The following is an 18555-nucleotide window of genomic DNA, read 5'->3' as shown; positions in this document are numbered from 1 at the left end:
GGGTGGGAGGGTTGGGGGGGAAGGGAAAAAGAATGAATCAAACAATATTGCCCTAAGTAAATTTATGATTTTTAATTAAAATAAATAAAAAAAGGAGACATCAAGACACTTCTGAAATACAAAGGATCATTAGAAACTGATTTGAAAATTTATAAAAAAAAATTTTTAAAAAATAAATCTTATGCTTATACAGGGAAAAAAAGAATTCTTCTATATTGCTTATGGAATTTTAACATGGTAATATAATTTTGGAGGCAAATTTAATAAGGCTTAGTGAAAATATTACAATATGGCTTCTATAAAAATTTAGAACAAGTTATAATTAGAGTAGCAAAGTACAATAATAATAGATGTGTAGAAACTAGTTAATATTTCATACAAAATTCATTTTTAACATATTTTAAATATTTAACATGAAAACATTTAGATAAAGCACTAATTTTTCAATGTAGGTATCTATTCCTTTGCTCTAAAGAAAATATTAGGAAGTTTCTCATGTGTCTACTGGAGATGGTATAGATACTACATTTGAGTTAAGAATAAGAATTGTGATCCTACAGTAAGTATAATCAGAAAAATGAGAGATTACACTATGATCTATAAAAATGTATAAATGCATTCTACTGTCATGTACAACAAACTGGAACAAATTGGAAAAAAATTTTAAAAAGAATAAGAATCAAATATTATCTGAAGAAAAAATCAAATGATGTTAAGAACTCAGTCTCTGATGAGTATAAGGAAGATTTGACTGAGTTCTCCATCACTTTGAAGATATTAGAGCTGATCTTGACTATCCTTTTGTTGGGAGGTTTAGTCAAGAGCTACACAAAATCACTGCTAAATCCCAAACCACCAACTGCTCCCATAAAATATTTAATCCATTCCTATATGAATAACATGAAATCAAACCTTTATTTATCAGAAAAGTGCTAATTTATTAGATTGATGTATTTTTCATAATATACACATGAATATATAAATTGATGTTATAATTAACAAATGGATTCTATTAAACCAGCTTTATATATTTATATATATGTATATACATATATATATATGAAGATAGGATAAAATAAGGAGATAGATTATACAGAAGTAGCAAGTTTTAGATGTAAAAATACAAGAAAGGCTCATGTAACTCAGATTCTGTGCCTGAGTGAAAATATGAGAGTCATGGTGGTGATGAATTCAGGTTATGTTAAATTCGAGGTTGTCATTAGCCACTATAAGGAGCTGTCTTATATTTCCTGTGTATTTAGGATATGCATGGGAGTATTTTTTTAGCATGTTTAGTATGTTAGTATTTAGACTTCCAGAAACACAGCAAGTCACAACGTTTTTAAATAAAGTGTATATCATTGGGAAATGGGAAACTGGATGTATTGTTCTTGGCGAACTAACAGTAGTGGAAAACTAGGATAATTGTCTGTAAACCATACTATTTTAGTAACTTACTCTACCTTCTACTACAAACAAGTGCAGTAGAGACTCCTCTATCTTTTCTTTTATAATTCACAAATGACAAAAAGTGCATTAATCTAACTGTAACTTAAATAGATGTTCTTATTAAAATATTACATTCATTAATAATTTTATATCATCCTTTATTTTTCAAAATAAGCATATTTTTAATAATCAGGCAAAACAACTTTAAAAACTATATAATGAAACTTAATTATGCATTTACTAACAGAAAAATCATGAATATTCTCTAATTTCTTACCTCTATCATCAGTAGCACTTAATCTTTTAGTTACAATTCCATCTCTCTATATGATACAACATAAAAGACAAAAACAAATCCATGAGTAACTGTACTTCTGAAAGAGATTTTCCTTTCAGTCAAACAAATGAATCTGCACTGTTTTCCCCTTTCATCCAATCAAGCTTTCATAAAAGTTGTGTCGGGAAGAACATAGTTATCAACCTCTTGGATATGTGCCATAGGATCTCAAATTTAGTTCAAAAGTGAGCCAAATATATAGCAATGTACAAACTTACTACTCTTCCTGTAGTCTATATTTTGTTTAAAGACATGGTGATCCCTTCAATGAATGGATCTAAAAAGTTCAGTCATTTAATTTGTCTCAAAAAAAAAATCCAATTCTAGCCATTCATACCCTCTCTAATTGAATGTTTACTGAAAACACTGCTTAGAAACCGCCCCCCAAATTCATCATTCCACCTATTTTATTACAACATTTTTCTGTGTCTGTTGCCTCACTAGACAATGATAACGTCTTGTTTAACTTTGGTGTCTATGTAACCCAATTTCCTTGTTTTCCATCAGTACAATGTACGATTAATAGTACATGCTCAATAAATACTAGCTAATATTAACATTTTAATTGCTAAGTGTTTGGAGCAGTTTCTACTACATTGCACAGTGTATTGAGAACATAACTAACTCAATAGTTTGACAGGGAAAGGGGTCAGGTTCTCATGAATAGAACCTAACCTTCCTGTGTAATCAGCACTGTACCATAGCTCAAAGAAGTAAAAATTAAGAAGACAAATCAATAACTATTGTACAAAATTTTGAAACCTAGTTTTTTTTTTTTTTTTACCTTTTGTTCTGTACCATTATCCTGTATATCTTGCTGATAAACAACTGAAGCTGATTTTTTCATAAAATTCTTTGAACTACTTAGAGACTGATAAAGAATATTTGTTGTCTGACCTAAAAGTAAATGAAAAAGTTAAAAATAACTTTATTTAAGTATAACTGAGGTACAGTAAGTTGTACTTATTTAAACTTAATCAACTTTTAAATTTGTATACAGCTCTGAAACCATCACTGCAATCAAGATAGCATTTTAATTACCCATAAAAGCTTTCTCATGCCCTAATGTAATCTACCCATCTCTCTATTCCCATCCCCCAACATTGGATCATATGATCACTAATTCTGTTCTTCTTACTAAAAACTAGTTTGCGTTTTGTTTTGCATTTTTCTAGAATTTTATATGCATGTAATCCTCTTCTGTTTGCTTTTTTGTTTGTTCATGTTTTTTTGGTTGTTGTTTTGTATTTTTTTTGGCCTGGTTTCTATCATTCAACATAATATTATCATGTTTGTTTTTTATCATCGTATGGATATGTCACAATTTTTTTATCCACGCATCAGTTGATGGACATTTGTATTGTTTCTGGTTTAGGTCTTTTATAAATAAAATTCTATGAACTTTCAGATAGAAAAAATTATAGGAATGTACATATTTTCTTATTTAACTTGTGCAAATATCTGCTAGCAAAATACCTGGGGCATACAGTAAGTATGTTTAACTTTTAAGAAACCTCCAACCAGTTCCAAATTGACCATCTCATTTTTACATACATCAATCAGCAGTACATCAAAATTTCAGTTCTTTCATGCCTTACCAACACTTAGCAGAAAAAAATAATAAGAAGAATCAAAGTAAAATGTAATGTAATAGAAAAATGAAAGAAGACAATGAAAACAACAGCTGACTCTTTAAGAAGTTCAGGAAAAATGATATGTCAGATGAATCAGAAAAAAAATATCATGCTAAGTGAAATAAGCCAAGCCCCCAAAACCAAAGGCCAATGTTTTCCTTGATAAGTGGAGAATGATATATAATGGGGGTGGGGAGGGTGGGGAGTAAGAGAACAATGGGGGAACTTTAGAATATGTAGAAGGAAATGAGAGGGAGGGGGTATGAAAAATTGTGGAATGAGACAGACATCATTACCCTATGTACCTGTATGATTACACAAATGGTGTGAATCTACATTGTGTACAACCATAGAAACGAAATGATGTACCCCATTTGTGTACAATGAATCAAGATGTAGTCTGTAAAAAATTAAAAACTAAATTAAAAAAATAATAAAAAAAGAAAAAAGGACATAAATCAGCACAACATATTCTACAGACAATTACTAATGAATAATAAGTATAATGAAAACTGCATACCAATAAATTTGAAAATTTATGCAAGAGTCAAATTCCTTGAAGAACTCAAACTACTAAATCTTATTCATGAATAAATAAATAGGAAGAATAATCTATTAAAAAAATTGAATACGTAGTTTAAAACTTTCCTTACAAAGCCTCTAAGTTCAGATGACTTCATTTCTGAATTGTACCAAATCTCTAAAGAAGAAATTAATTCTGCACAAATTCTTTCAAAGAATTGAAGAAGTCTGAATAGTAATTAACTCATATTTTGAGAACAGGATCTCAGTGATCCAAAATATCATTTACCAGATATTATAATAAAATAAAATCTCAATTTCTCCAAGAACAAAATAAACCAAATCCAACAATATATAATAAAGATAATATATCATGAATATCATGAATAAGTGAAGTTTATCCCAGGAATAAAGCACTAGTTTACATTAAAAAGTAAGGGGCTAGGGATATGGCTCAGTGGTAGAGCACTAGCCACATGTAAGAGGATCTGGGTTTGATTCCCAGCACCAAACACACACACACACACACACACACACACACACACACACACACACACCCTCTCTGTCTCTGTCTCTGTCTCTGTCTCTCTCTCTCTCTCTCTCTCTTCTCTCTCTCACACACACACACACACACACACACAGTAATTTATCACATTAAAGGAAAAAAAGGAAAGAATTTATGTGATTATCTCAAAGATGAAGAAAAAATTACGCTCAATAACTATTCATGTTAAAACCTCTTTGTGAACTGCAAGTAGAGGCGATGAATATCATCTGATAAAGGCTATCTTCAAATTTCTACAACTAATAGAACAGTATCACAATGAACACAACCTGTTAACCATCTGTTTAACATTGTAATGGAAGTCTTATCCAGAAAAAAAAGAAATGAAAATTAGTCTTAAATATAATCATGACAGGCTACTTTGTACAAATTGGAAAGTTGTTTCTAAATTAGTTTTTATAAGTGCACAAGGATAACCAAGTCAAGAAAAACAACAAACATTGGATGACTCAAACTGCTAGAATTCAAGACTTATTATAAAGCTACAATAATGAAGAAAATGCTATATTTACATACAAATAGATCAACAGAACAGCAGTGAATGCTTATAAGTAGAACCACTTATCTATAATCAAATTTGCCAGTGCATTTCAATGGTGTTTATGCAACTCTATATATAGAAAATAAGCTTGTATTATTCTATCTTTTCAGAGACTAAAATGCCCACTTTTAGACATAAACAAATTCTAGATTTATCCTGAGGGGGTTTCCACTGGTCAGAGCTGTCATAACGTTGGCATTAATAAACAATGACATATGCTTTTAACGTCACAAATTCACACAGTTAGGTATGTTGAAGCACACTAAATTTGTATAAACCTGGGAGAGTTCTTCATGACACTTAAAAACACTAACTGCATATTTTGAATACTGTTACTGAAAGAATTCACCATTTTGAAAATTGCTGAATAATAACAAAATATTACATATTTACTCTCTTTTCCTAAATATTCTGTACCAGAGTAAGCAAACTGAAATTGAGGGTAAATTCTTTTTAAAAAATTATTCCAGCTAATCTGTGAAGAAGTAATTACAGAATTAAAGTATCTCAATTTTGCAATATTTAATTCGGCACAAAAGACTGCTGAGATCACAGAGCAAGTATTAGGTGATTCCTGAATGGAAAGGTTCACCACCATTTGGGATCAGACTTATTAAAAGAAGTCAACCTGAAAACAAATAGATCTAACTAGTACTTGATAGGAAATACAGAGGAAACAATATACAGAAATATACCATATAAATAAGAATGTACAGGATAAGCAACTCGATTTTGTACAAATAAACTATAAACATAAAAAAGAAGGCAGGAGAGATGCATGAAAGAAATTTATAGATTAAAACATACTCAAAAAAAATCACCTATTGATAAGTTAATCAGTGTAGATTCAAACATCAAAATACATTTGTGACATTTATGACATTATTGAAAATTTAAATAATTAGTTATTTGATGATGTAATGAAATTATTCATTATTGATTTGGGTAATATGTAATTGTATTGTTGGTATGTATTTTTTAAAATAATCTCTATCTCGGAGATTCAAGATGGTGGATTAGAGGGAGACTGCATTATTTGTCCCTCCATGACCTGGGATTTAGGCAGCGGGATTAGTGCTTTTCTGAGAGGTGAGTGAAAGAGGGATTTCACCACAACCCAATACTGGACAGTCAGAGTGTCTTAGAGACTCAGAAAGACAAAGAGACTACATTGGAGCCAAGCTGGTTGTAGCAGTAATAGTATTCGCACAGAGGGAGAAACAACATAGAGGAATACAATGAACAGGTTTAGTATGGAAAATCCTGAGATCAGAAAAGCAGGCTCCATTAGCTGATCTGGAGGCTGCGGTGTGCACTGGTGTATGAAAAGTGTCTATGTTTCCCAACTGGCTTCAGAGAGCTGAGGCTGGAGTGATCTTGAGGTGGCCATGCTGCAGCTGCTGCTGAGGGAGCCAGAGATCTAAATAACGATGGCTATATGGTCCTGGGAGTGCTTGCTGCATACCCTAGGCTGCACCTAGCAGAATGAGAGCTAAACAGGAGCAGAGAATATTTTACCAGGGGGATTCAAATTGGAAAAGTGAAGGGGAGCCCAACTCACTTCCCCCTTTGTCTGGTAGCTCATAAGACCAGCTGAAGTGGGTCAGGAGTTTGAACGGTGTGGTAGGTGCGAATACACTCAGAGACTAAGCCCAGGAAGCCTTTAAAGACTGTGTGTGTGGACAACAAAACGAGTGAAGGATTGGTTCCCCCAATCCATGAGTAGAATCCCAGGGACACTTCAGGAATCTGGACTTCTAGCAGAGATTGGCAACTTCCAGGTCCTAGGTGTGTATTGATCTAATCTCTCAAGAGCAGTCTCCACCCAACAAAATCCCTGAGTCCTGATTAGACCCAAGCCCCACCAGTGGGAATTCCATCATAGAACACTGCAGCAGCCCTACCCTGGGAGTGCATGGACCTGGTCTGTGCAGAGAAAACTCCTGCTGACAGCACCTCCCATTCCATCCTAACTCATACTGGTGAGAAGGAAAGTAGAGAAGTTCTGAACCCAACTGGCCACTTGGGGAGCAACACAAAAAGAGGAAGGATCTAACAACCCTTGGCTTTTACACGCATGCTAAGTACATAGCTCAAAAGGAAAAGGAAAGACATTTGGGCATAGACAGCACATATATTCTCATTGACTATTTGGAATTATTTCAGTGGAATGATTCCTTAACTTTTCATTCAGGATATTTTTTCCCTTTGTGTGTGTGCGTGTGTGTGTGTGTGTGTGTGTATGTGTGTGTATGTGTGTGTGTGTGTGTGTGTTTATCTCATTTGTCGCATTTTTCAAAATGCAGTTCTTTTTCTTTGCCTTGCTTTTTGGTGGTTAGGATTTTTGATTAGTATATCTTGGTTTTGTTTCGTATTTTTTTTTTCACGTGTCTGTTTCTCTTTCTTTCATTTCTTCTGCTAACAGCCAAATTCAATTGTTCTTTCACCTTTTATTTACTTCTATATTTTTCCTTTTCTTATAACCCCACCACACCCTACATCTCTCTTCTCCTTTCTCTTCATTCACTTTTTGAAATTGTAAATTCTTTTTTACCTTCCTATCACATTTTCTTTTCTTTTAGCTGTATTCCTATCATCTTTTAGCACTAATTGTTTTACATAACAACTTCCCCACCATTGATGCTGTTGCAATTATTACTACTGTGAATCCCACAGTTGACACTTGTTTGATTTTATAAAAATAGTTATTTGTTGTTTTTGCTGTGACAATTACTGACCTACCATTTCTGGGTTTTGTTGCAATTAACACTATGGATTTCATAGTAGGAACTAAGTAATTAGTTTAATGCTGTATATTGCTTGTATTGTTTGTTGCTATTATTTTTTCCCCTAATCTGTGAGATGCTAGAAACCTACAGGAACATTTCAAGTTTACAGGATAGAAATTTGGCTGCTGAACTAAACTCAACCAAAAGACAGTGCACCTTCCTCTACACACAAATTAATGACACTCAATCTTCAGCTATACTTTAATATGAAGAATAGGAAAGACAAAAACATAAACTAACAACCAGGCCCCAAGTAGAAACAGCTATAGCAGAAACTGTGAAATAACACCAAGACTATAGATGCCACACCTACAAAGTGATCTCAATCCAGATCACTCTAGGATACATTAGCAACTGAAGTCCAGGCCCTAAAAACAAGAGGTAGAAGAATCCACTTCAATTGATGCTCAAGATCAAGACCTCTGAAAACCTGAGAAAATAGGTAAACAAGTCTCCCTCCAAAATCCACAATCCCCCCAGAGGAACCCGCTGATAATGAGGTAGATGAAAACTCAGAGAAAGATTGTAAAAAAACTGATTATCAAAATGGTCAATGAACTAAAAAAAGATCTAAGGAAGGAATCAGGTGAGCAATTACAGGGAGCAGTTACAATTGTAATAAAGAAATACTGAAAAGAAAACAAGCAGATCTCCTAGAAATGAAAGAAAAGATCAATCAAATTACAAAGTCATTTGAAAGTTTCAATAACAAACTAGGTAATACAGAAAATAGAACCTCAGGCCTTGAAGACAGAATTTCAGGCACTGAAGACAGGCTATATGATCTTGAATACACAGAAGGCCATAAAGGGAAAAAATATAAAACATGAACAGAATATATAAGAACTCTGATATAACTTTAAAAGACAAAACTTGAGAATCATTGGTTAGAAACAAACTAAATATATGAAGAACATTTTCAATGAGACAGTTATAAAAAAAAAATTCTCCCATATCAGAAACAAGAGAGCCATCCACATACAGGAGGTTTACAGGACCCCAAATGGACTCAAGTCAAATGAGAGGCTCACTGAGATATATCATAATCAAAATTCTCAACACAGAAAATAAGGAAAGAATATTAAAGTCACAAGAGGCAAACAACAGGTCACATTTAGAGGCAAACCAGTAAGTCTGATTTTTCTGTTCAGACTAAAATCAAAGAGGGTGTGGAATGAGATACTCCAAACACTAAAAAACAAGTGTTATCCAAGGTTTCTGTACCCAGAAAAACACAGTTTCAAATTCTAAGGGGGAACTAAAAACATTCTATGACAAAAATAAAAGAATTCATGAGCAGCAAACCAGCACTACAAAGAAAAACTTCACACAGAGGAATTAAAAAAAACAATTCCCAAACCCTACAGAGGAAATTCAATAGAAAAATAATCAATTAAATGAGAATAAAGACAATGTAAAATATAGCAAAAAAACAAAATGGCAGGAAACCACAAACACACATTCATACTAATGCTAAATGTTAATAGTCTGAACGCCCCAATTAAAAGACACAGATTACCAAAATGGATTAAAAAGCAAAATCCAGCTATATGGTATTTATAAGAGACCCATGTTATAGGCAAAGACACCCACAAGCTGAAGGTAAAAGGATGGGCAAAAGTATTCCAGGCATCTGGTCTAAGAAAACAAGCTGGAGTAGCTACTCTCATATCTGACAAAAGTAAATTTCAAGCAAAAATTCATCAAAAGAGACAAAGGAGGACATTATATACTAATAAAGGGAACAATTCAACAAGAAGCTATAACCATAGTAAACATGTGCACCCCAAATATCCACATACCCAAGTACATGAAAAAAATTCTCTATGACATTAAATTTTGTTTAGATCCCCAACACAATAATAGTGAGGGAATTCAATACACACTTATCACCAATAGACAGTTAAAAAAAATCAACAGATATTTCCATCCTAAAAAATATCAAGTGGACCTAATGAACACCTACAGTATATCCCACCCCTATTTATCTTCTTCTCAGCTGCACAAGGAATATTTTCCAAAATGGATCATATTCTAGGCCACTAAGCAAATCTTAGCAAATAAAAAAAAACTGATAAAATTTGATGTACTCTATCAGATCACAATGGAAAGAAACAAGAAATCAACAGCAAAAAAAATAATACAAATCACATAAACTCATGGAGACTGAATAAAACTCTCTTAAATGAAAAATAAATCAAAGGGAGAAATGAAAACAAAAATCAAGAAATTCGCAGAAATGCATGAGAACAGAGACATAACATATCAAAATCTATGGGACAGTATGACAGAAGTTTAAGAGGCAAACTTATAACACTGAGTACATACATTAAAAATTAGAGTGATCCAAATAAACAAATTTATGCTTCACCTCAAGATCTTAGAAAACAGAAAAACAAACTAACCCCTAAACCAGCAGAAGACAGGAAATAATTAAGGTCAGAGCCAAAAACAATGAAATTGAGAATAAGAAAACAATATGTAGGATCAACGTAATGAAGAGTTGGTTTTTTGAAAACATGAAATTAACAAATCCTTAGCTGAACTAACCAAAAGAAAATGTAAGAAGCAAATTGATAAGACCAGAAACAAAAAAAGGTGATATTACCACAAACCCCTCTAAAATTCAGATTTTATCATATCCTATTTTGAAAATTTATACACCAATAAACTGAAAAATCTGGAAGACATATATGATGTGCACAGATTGAACCAGAAGATAGATGTCTTAAACACATAAATATCAAGTAATGAAATTGAAACAGCAATTAAAAGCTTTCAAAAAAGAAAAGCCCTAGACCTCAAGAATTCTCAGCTGAGTTCTACCAGACCTTTACAGAAGAATTAATGCCAGTCTTTCTCAAATTATTCTATGAAATTAAAGGAGAGGAAACACTCAGTAATAATTTTTATGAAGCTAGTATAACCCTGATACCAAAAGCAGATGCATCAAGAAAATAAATATTCCTGATAAACATAGATACAAAAAAAAATCCTAAATAAAGTATTATCAAATTGCATTCAAAAACACATCATGAAAATAATACACCATGAATCAAATGAATTTCATTCCAGGAATACAAGATTGAGTCAACCTACACAAATCAATAAATGCGATTCATCGCTTAAAAAGACTTAAGAACAAAAATCACATGATCATCTCAATAGATGGAGAAAAGGCCTTTGTTAAAAGTCAACACCCATTCACCATAAGAACATTCGAGAAACTAGGGATTGAAAGAACTTACCTCAACATCATTAAGGCCATTTATGACTAACCCTAAGCCAACAACATGTAAATGAAGAAAAACTAAAGGTATTTCTACTATCTGGAGCAAGACAAGGACATCTACTCTACTAGTCAATATAGTCCTTGAAACATTAGCCAGAGCAATTAGGAAGGAAATGGGAATCAAATGGATACAAATAGGAAAAGAAGAAGTCAAACTGTCTCTCTGATGATGTAATCCTATATCTAGAAGATCCAAAAAAACTCCACCAAAAGAGTTTATAAATGAATTTAGCAAAGTATCAGGATATAAGATCAACACCTATAAATCAACAGCTTTCCCATATTCGAATAGTGATTTAGTTCAAGAAGAAATCAGTAAAACCATTCCATTCATAATAACACTAAATATATATATATATACATACATACATAAATATAAATATATACATATATATGGGAATTTATATATATATAATTTATATATATATATGTATGTATATATATATATATACACTTGGTAATTAATCTAACCAAGGAGATAAAAAAGCTCTACAGTGAAAATTATAGAACACCAAAGAAAGAAATTGAAGACCTCAGAAGACTGAAAAACATTCCATGTTCTTGGATAGGCAGAATTAATAATATTGTCAAAATGGCCATTCTCCCAAAAGCAATATACATATTCAAAGTAATACCCATCAATGACATTCTGCATAGAATTAAAAAAAGAATTCTTAACTTCATTTCAAAGAATAAGAGATCCAGAAGAGTCAAAGCAATACTAAGCAAGAAAAGTGAAGCAAGAAACATCACAATACCTGATCTGAAATTACACTACAAAACAATAGTTAAAAGGCATGATATTGCACCAAATAGACATGAAGACCAATGGAACATAATAAAAGAACCAGAGACAAACCCCAAAAACTATAGCTATCCAATATTTGACAAAGGTGACAGAAAAATAACTTGGAAAAAAGATAGCCTTTTTAATAAATAGTGCTGGGAAAACTGAATAACTTTATGTAGAAAAATGAAATTAGACCCCTAATTTTTACCCTGCAGAAAACTCACATCAAAATGGATCAATGACTTAAGAATTAGATCAGAAACCTTACCACTGAGAGAAGAAAACATACACTGAACACTCCATCATATTTGTGCTGGCACAGACTTCCTTAACAAGACCCCAAAAGCATAAGAAATAAAACCAACAATAAATAAATGGGAAGACATTAAACTAAAATAATCCTGCACAGTTAAGAAAATAATTAAAAGCATGAAGAGAGAGACTACAGAATGGGAGAGAAGCTTGGTCTCCAACTTCTCCAATAGGGGATTAATATCCAGAATATACAAAGAAGTCAAAAACATATCACCAAAAAATAAATAAATAAATAAACCAAATAATCCAATCAATAAATGAGGAAAAAAACTAAACATAAACTTCTCGAAAGAAGAAACACAAAATGTCAATAAATACATTAAAAAGTGTTCAACATCTCTAACAATTAGAGAAATGCAAATGAAAACTATTCTAAGATTCTATCTCATGTCAGTTAGAATGGCAAGGATTAAGAATACAAAGAATAATAAATGCTGGGAGGTTATGGGAAGAAAGGAACACTGATACATTGTTGGTGGGACCTTAGATTAGTACAACCACTCTGGAAATCAGTATGGAGATTTCTCAAAAACCTAGGGATGGAACCACCACATGACCTAGCTATCCCACTCCTGGATATTTTCTCAATAGACCTAAAATCTGCACACTACAGTAACACAGCCACATTAATGTTTGTAGCAGCACAATTCATAGTACCTAAATTATGGAATCTACTCCAATACCCATCAATAGATGAATGGATTACAAAATTATGATATATATACACAAATATATACACACACACACAAAATAGAGTTCTACTCATCTATTAAAAGGAATGAAATTATGGCATTTGCTGGTAAATGGATGAAAATGGGAGAATATCATGCTCAGTTACCCAAACTCAGAAACTCAAAGGTTGAACATTTTCTCTCATATACAGAAGTTAGAGTAGGATAAAGGAAAGGGGGGGAGGATTAATATTATATAAAGAACCAATCAAATATAAATTAATAGACAAGCAAAATGTAGTCCAGTAGTATAGAGGAAGGAGAAGGGTAGTGGGGAGGACAGGAGGGGAAAGAGATAAGGAAAGGGGGAGATCATGAACTGAAATTGATTTCCATCCATGGATGAGCTTGTTGGGATGAACCCAACTACTATGTATAAACATAAAGCTCTAATTAAAAAAGAAAAGAAAAGAAAAGAAAAGCCTCATCTTCAAAAGATATACTGATGGATGAAAAGCGATTACATGTGTCTCAAAACAATATGCCCAGGGGTTTCAAGATGGTGGACTAGAGACTGGCTGCATTTCATGTAGCTCCAGGACTCAGGATTCAACAGAGGAGATATTGAGAGACTTGGGACCAACTCAAAGCCACTGGGTGAGTCTCTCCCATTGGGGAGGCATCCTGGATGGGGCGGTAGTCCCAGAACACAGGGAACTTTGTGAAGTAGAGTTGCCCAAGGAGACACCCCCCACCCCCACTGGAACAGTGAACTCGGACAACTGGGAGGATTGTAGAAGAGGCCACTCAGCACAGCGCTTGGACTCGGAGCAAACACTGGGGCTCTGGGCGGCTGCCCAGAGGAGGAGCTGCGCAGCAAGCTGTTTGGACTCAGAGCAACCACCCCTGAACACCCAGGCCTGCCCAGAGGAGGAGGAGGAGCGCGGCAGGTCGCTTGGACTCAGAGTGACTGCACCAGAGCTACAGGCAGTTGCCAGAGGAGGAGCTGCGCGGCAAGCTGTTTAGACTCAGAACGACCGCTTCTGAACACCGGGGCACTGCCCAGAGGAGGAGTGCAGTGGGTTGCTTGGTCTCAGAGCTCAGGGCAGCTGCCTGGAAGAGGCATGTGGTGGATTGCTTGGACTAAGAGCGACTGCTCCTGAACACCCGAGGGGCTGCCTGGAGGAGGAGGAGGAATGGGGCAGGTCACTTGGACTCGGAGTGACGGCCCAGGCTACGGGTGGTTGGCGGGAGAAGGAGGCACGCAGTGAGTTGCTTGGACTCCTAGTGACCGCACCGGAACACCAGGCAGCTGTCCGGAGGAAGAGGCGTGTGGCTAGTCCATGGGACTCGGAGCGACTTTGAGCAGGTGGCTGCTCAAAGGAGGGGCTGCATAGCCAGGCGATTAGGTGCAGAACAGGGTCCCAGGACCTAGGAGGCTTCTTGGTGGAAGAATTGCACAGAGACACGCTTAGGGGCGGAGAGAAGGTTCCAGGACTGTGGGCAGATTCTCTGAGGAGAGGCAGCCTAAGAAGACTCGTCTGTGAAGGGTGAGGCTCCCAGGCCCAAGAAACAGGTCCAGCCCCCTGGGAACGTTGTAGAGGAAGGCAGCCCAGCCCAGGCGGTAGTTTTGGATTGAGGGGAACCTCTAGGAGGGGAACTGAAAAGCGAGAACTCCCCACCGGTGAGTCTTCCCTGCTGTGTGAGGTTTTCTCACAGGGATGGTAAAACCAGAGACACAGGCCCAAACAGGCCTTGCCTTAGCCCATGGCCTAGTTCCCCTTTCGATGAACATTGGTCAACAAGTGGAGGCACCTCTGCCCACTAGCAGGGAATATACCCCACCTGAAAGCCACCACCCCTAGAGAGGCAGCTTCCTTGTGGAGCACCGCACTATCAACTTCCTCCAAGATTTCAGGCTACTAAAGGTTAAGACGGGATATACTAGAAATCTTCAGGGACATTATAAGTCAATAGAGGAAATCTGCAATATCTCAGCGGTCCAATGATACCTGAACAATATGATAAAACAAGGGAAGAAAATGCCCCAAACAAATCTAGATGTTACATCAATAAAATCCAATGACAGCATGGCAGAAGAAATGACAGAAAGGGAGTTCAGAATGTACATAATTAAAATGCTCAGGGAAGCAAACGATGAGATGAAAGACCAAATGCAGGCATTGAATGATCGCACCAATCGACAGTTAAAAGAGCAAATACAGGAAGCAAAAGATCATTTCAATAAAGAGTTAGAGATACTGAAAAAAAACCAAACAGAAATCCCTGAAATGAAGGAAACAATAAACAAAATTAAGAACTCCATAGAAAGCATAACCAATAGGATAGAACACCTGGAAGACAGAACCTCAGATATTGAAGACAAAATATATAACCTTGAAAACAAAGTTGATCAAACAGAAAAGATGGTAAGAAATCATGAACAGAATCTACAAGAACTATGGGATATCATGAAAAGGCCAAATTTAAGAATTATTGGGATTGAGGAAGGCTTAGAGAAACAAACCAAAGGAATGAACAATCTATTCAATGAAATAATATCAGAAAATTTCCCAAGTCTGAAGAATGAATGGAAAATCAAGTTCAAGAGGCTTATAGGACTCCAAATATACAAAATTACAACAGACCCACACAGAGGCACATTATAATGAAAATAACTAACATACAAAATAAAGACAGAATTTTAAAGGCTGTGAGAGAAAAGAACCAAATTATATTCAGGGGGAAACCAATACGGATATCAGCAGATTTTTCAATTCAGACCCTAAAAGCTAGAAGGGCCTGGAACAACATTTTTCAAGCCCTGAAAAAAAATGGATGCCAACCAGGAATCTTATACCCAGCAAAACTTACCTTCAAATTTGACGATGAAATAAAATCCTTCCATGATAAACAAAAGTTAAAAGAATTTACAAAAAGAAAGCCAGCATTACAGAATATTCTCATCAAAATATTCCATGAGGAAGAGATGAAAAACAAAGAAGCAAATCAGGAAAGGGAGGAATTATCCTAAAGGAATTGTCAAATAAAGGAGGAACCAAGTCGTGTCAAAAATAAATAAATCAATAAAATTTAAAAAATGAGCCAAATGACGGGGAATACAAATCATATCTCAACAATAACCCTGAATGTTAATGGCCTGAACTTATCAATCAAAAGACAAAGACTGGTAGATTGGATTAAAAAGGAAAGATCCAACAACATGTTGCCTGCAAGAGACTCACCTCATAGAGAGAGATATCCATAGATTAAAGGTGAAAGGATAGGGAAAACATACCATGCACATGGAATGAACAAAAGAGCTGGAGTATCCATCCTCATTTCAGATAATGTGGACTTCAAGCCAAAGTTAGTCAGAGGGATAAAGAAGGACATTTCATACTGCTTAAGGGAAGCATAAATCAGCAAGACATAACAATCATAAACATCTGTGCCCCGAATGTTGGCTCACCCATGTATGTCAAACATCCTTCTCAATTTCAGAAACCAAATAGACCATAACACAATAATACTAGGTGATTTTAACATGCCTCTCACCACTGGACAGACCTTGCAAACAAAAATTGAACAAAGAAACCACAGATCTCAATAACACAATCAATATTTTAGACTTAACAGACATTTATAGAATATACCATCCAGCCAAGAGCGAATACACTTTCTTCTCAGCAGCACATGGATCCTTCTCTAAAATAGACCATATAGTATGCCACAAAGCTACTGTTAGCAAATACAAGAAGATACACTACCTTGTATTCTATCAGATCATAATGGATTGAAGTTAAAAAATAAATGAAAGAGTAAAAAACAGAAACTACTCCAACACCTGGAGATTAAACAATATGCTATTATATGATGAATGAATAACAGAAGATATTAGGAAGGAAATTAAAAAATGCTTAGAGGTAAATGAGAACAAAGAAACATCATATCAAAATCTGTGGGACACTATGAAAGCAGTACTTAGAGGAAAATTTATTTCGTGGAGCGCATTCAATAAAAGAAGTAAAACTCAACAAATAAACGACCTAACACTACAGCTGAAAGCCCTAGAAAAAGAAGAAGAGACCAACACCAAAAGCAGTAGAAGACAGGAAATAGTTAAACTCAGAGCTGAAATCAACGAAATTGAAACAAAAGAAACAATAAAAAAATGACAAAATAAATAGTTGTTTCTTTGAAAAAATAAACAAAATTGATAAATCTTTAGCCACACTAACAAAGAGAACCAGAGAAAACCCAAATCACTAAAATTCGGAATGAACAAGGAAATATCACAACAGACACGATTGAAATACAAAACATAATTAGAAGCTGTTTTGAAAATCTATACTACAACAAAATAGAAAATTTCGAAGACATCAACAGGTTTTTAGAGACATATGAATTGCCTAAACTGAACGAGGAGGACATGCACAATTTAAATAGACCAATTTCAAGTAATGAAATAGAAGAAGTCATCAAAAGCCTAGCAACGAAGAAAAGTCCGGTCCAGATGGGTTCTCAGCCAAGTTCTACAAAACCTTTAAAGAAGAGCTCATTCCAATGGTTATTTCAATTGACGCAGAAAAAGCGTTTGACAAAATACAACACCCTTTCATGCTCAAAACATTAGAAAAAATAGGGATAGTAGGAACATACCTCGTCATTGTAAAGATATTTATGCTAAGCCCATGGCCAACATCATTCTTAATAGAGAAAAACTGAAAGCATCCCGCTAAAAACGGGAACAAGACAGAGATGTCCTCTTTCACCACTTCTATTCAACATTGTCCTCAAAACTCTAGCCAGAGCAATTAGGCAGACTAAAGAAATTAAAGGGATACGAATAGGAAAAGAAGATCTTAAGCTGTCAGTATTTGCGGATGACATGATTTTATATTTAGAGGATCCAAAAACTTCCTCCAGAAAACTTCTAGACCTCATCAATGAATTCAGCAAAATAGCAGGCTATAAAATCAACACGCATAAATCTAATGCATTTTTATATGCAAGCAACGAAAAGGCTGAAAGGGAAATGAGGAAAACAACTCCATTTGCAATAGCCTCAAAAGAAAATAAAATACTTGGGCATCCATTTACCAAAGAGGTAAAAGATCTCTACAATGAAAACTACAAAACATTGAAGAAAGAAATTAAGGAAGACCTTAGAAGATGGAAAGATCTCCCATGTTCTTGGATAGGCAGAATTAATATTGTCAAAATGGCCACACTACCAAAAGTGCTACACAGATTCAATGCAATTCCAATTAAAATCCCAATGATGTACCTTATAGAAATAGAACAAGCAGTCATGAAATTCATCTGGAAGAATAAGAAACCCAGAATAGCTAAAGCAATCCTTAGCAGAAAAAGTGAAGCAGGGGGTATCGCAATACCAGAATTTCAACTATACAACAAAGCAATAGTAACAAAAACAGCATGGTATTGGCACCAAAATAGACAGGTAGATCAATGGTACAGAATAGAGGACATGGACACAAACCCAAATAAATACAATTTTCTCATACTAGACAAAGGTGCCAAAAATACGCAATGGAGAAAAGATAGCCTCTTCAACAAATGGTGCTGGGAAAACTCGAAATCCATATGCAACAGAATGAAACTAAACCCCTATCTCTCACCCTGC

The 18555-nt window shown here is 34.8% G+C and overlaps 1 protein-coding gene across 1 annotated transcript in view; it reads right to left on the bottom strand.

Moving 5' to 3' along the window:
- The window catches only part of FSIP2 (fibrous sheath interacting protein 2), a gene marked incomplete at both ends in the record, with an annotated part of 135329 nt that overhangs the window by 95984 nt on the left and 20790 nt on the right, over window positions 1-18555 (bottom strand). The window contains 1 exon segment of the mRNA XM_079130383.1: window positions 2571-2683. Coding sequence (XP_078986509.1) covers window positions 2571-2683 — 113 coding nt within the window.

Source organism: Sciurus vulgaris (assembly GCF_902686455.1).
Source record: "Sciurus vulgaris genome assembly, chromosome: 3".
In the NCBI taxonomy this organism is placed as follows: domain Eukaryota; kingdom Metazoa; phylum Chordata; class Mammalia; order Rodentia; family Sciuridae; genus Sciurus; species Sciurus vulgaris.
This window is presented reverse-complemented; position numbering and strand designations above follow the sequence as displayed.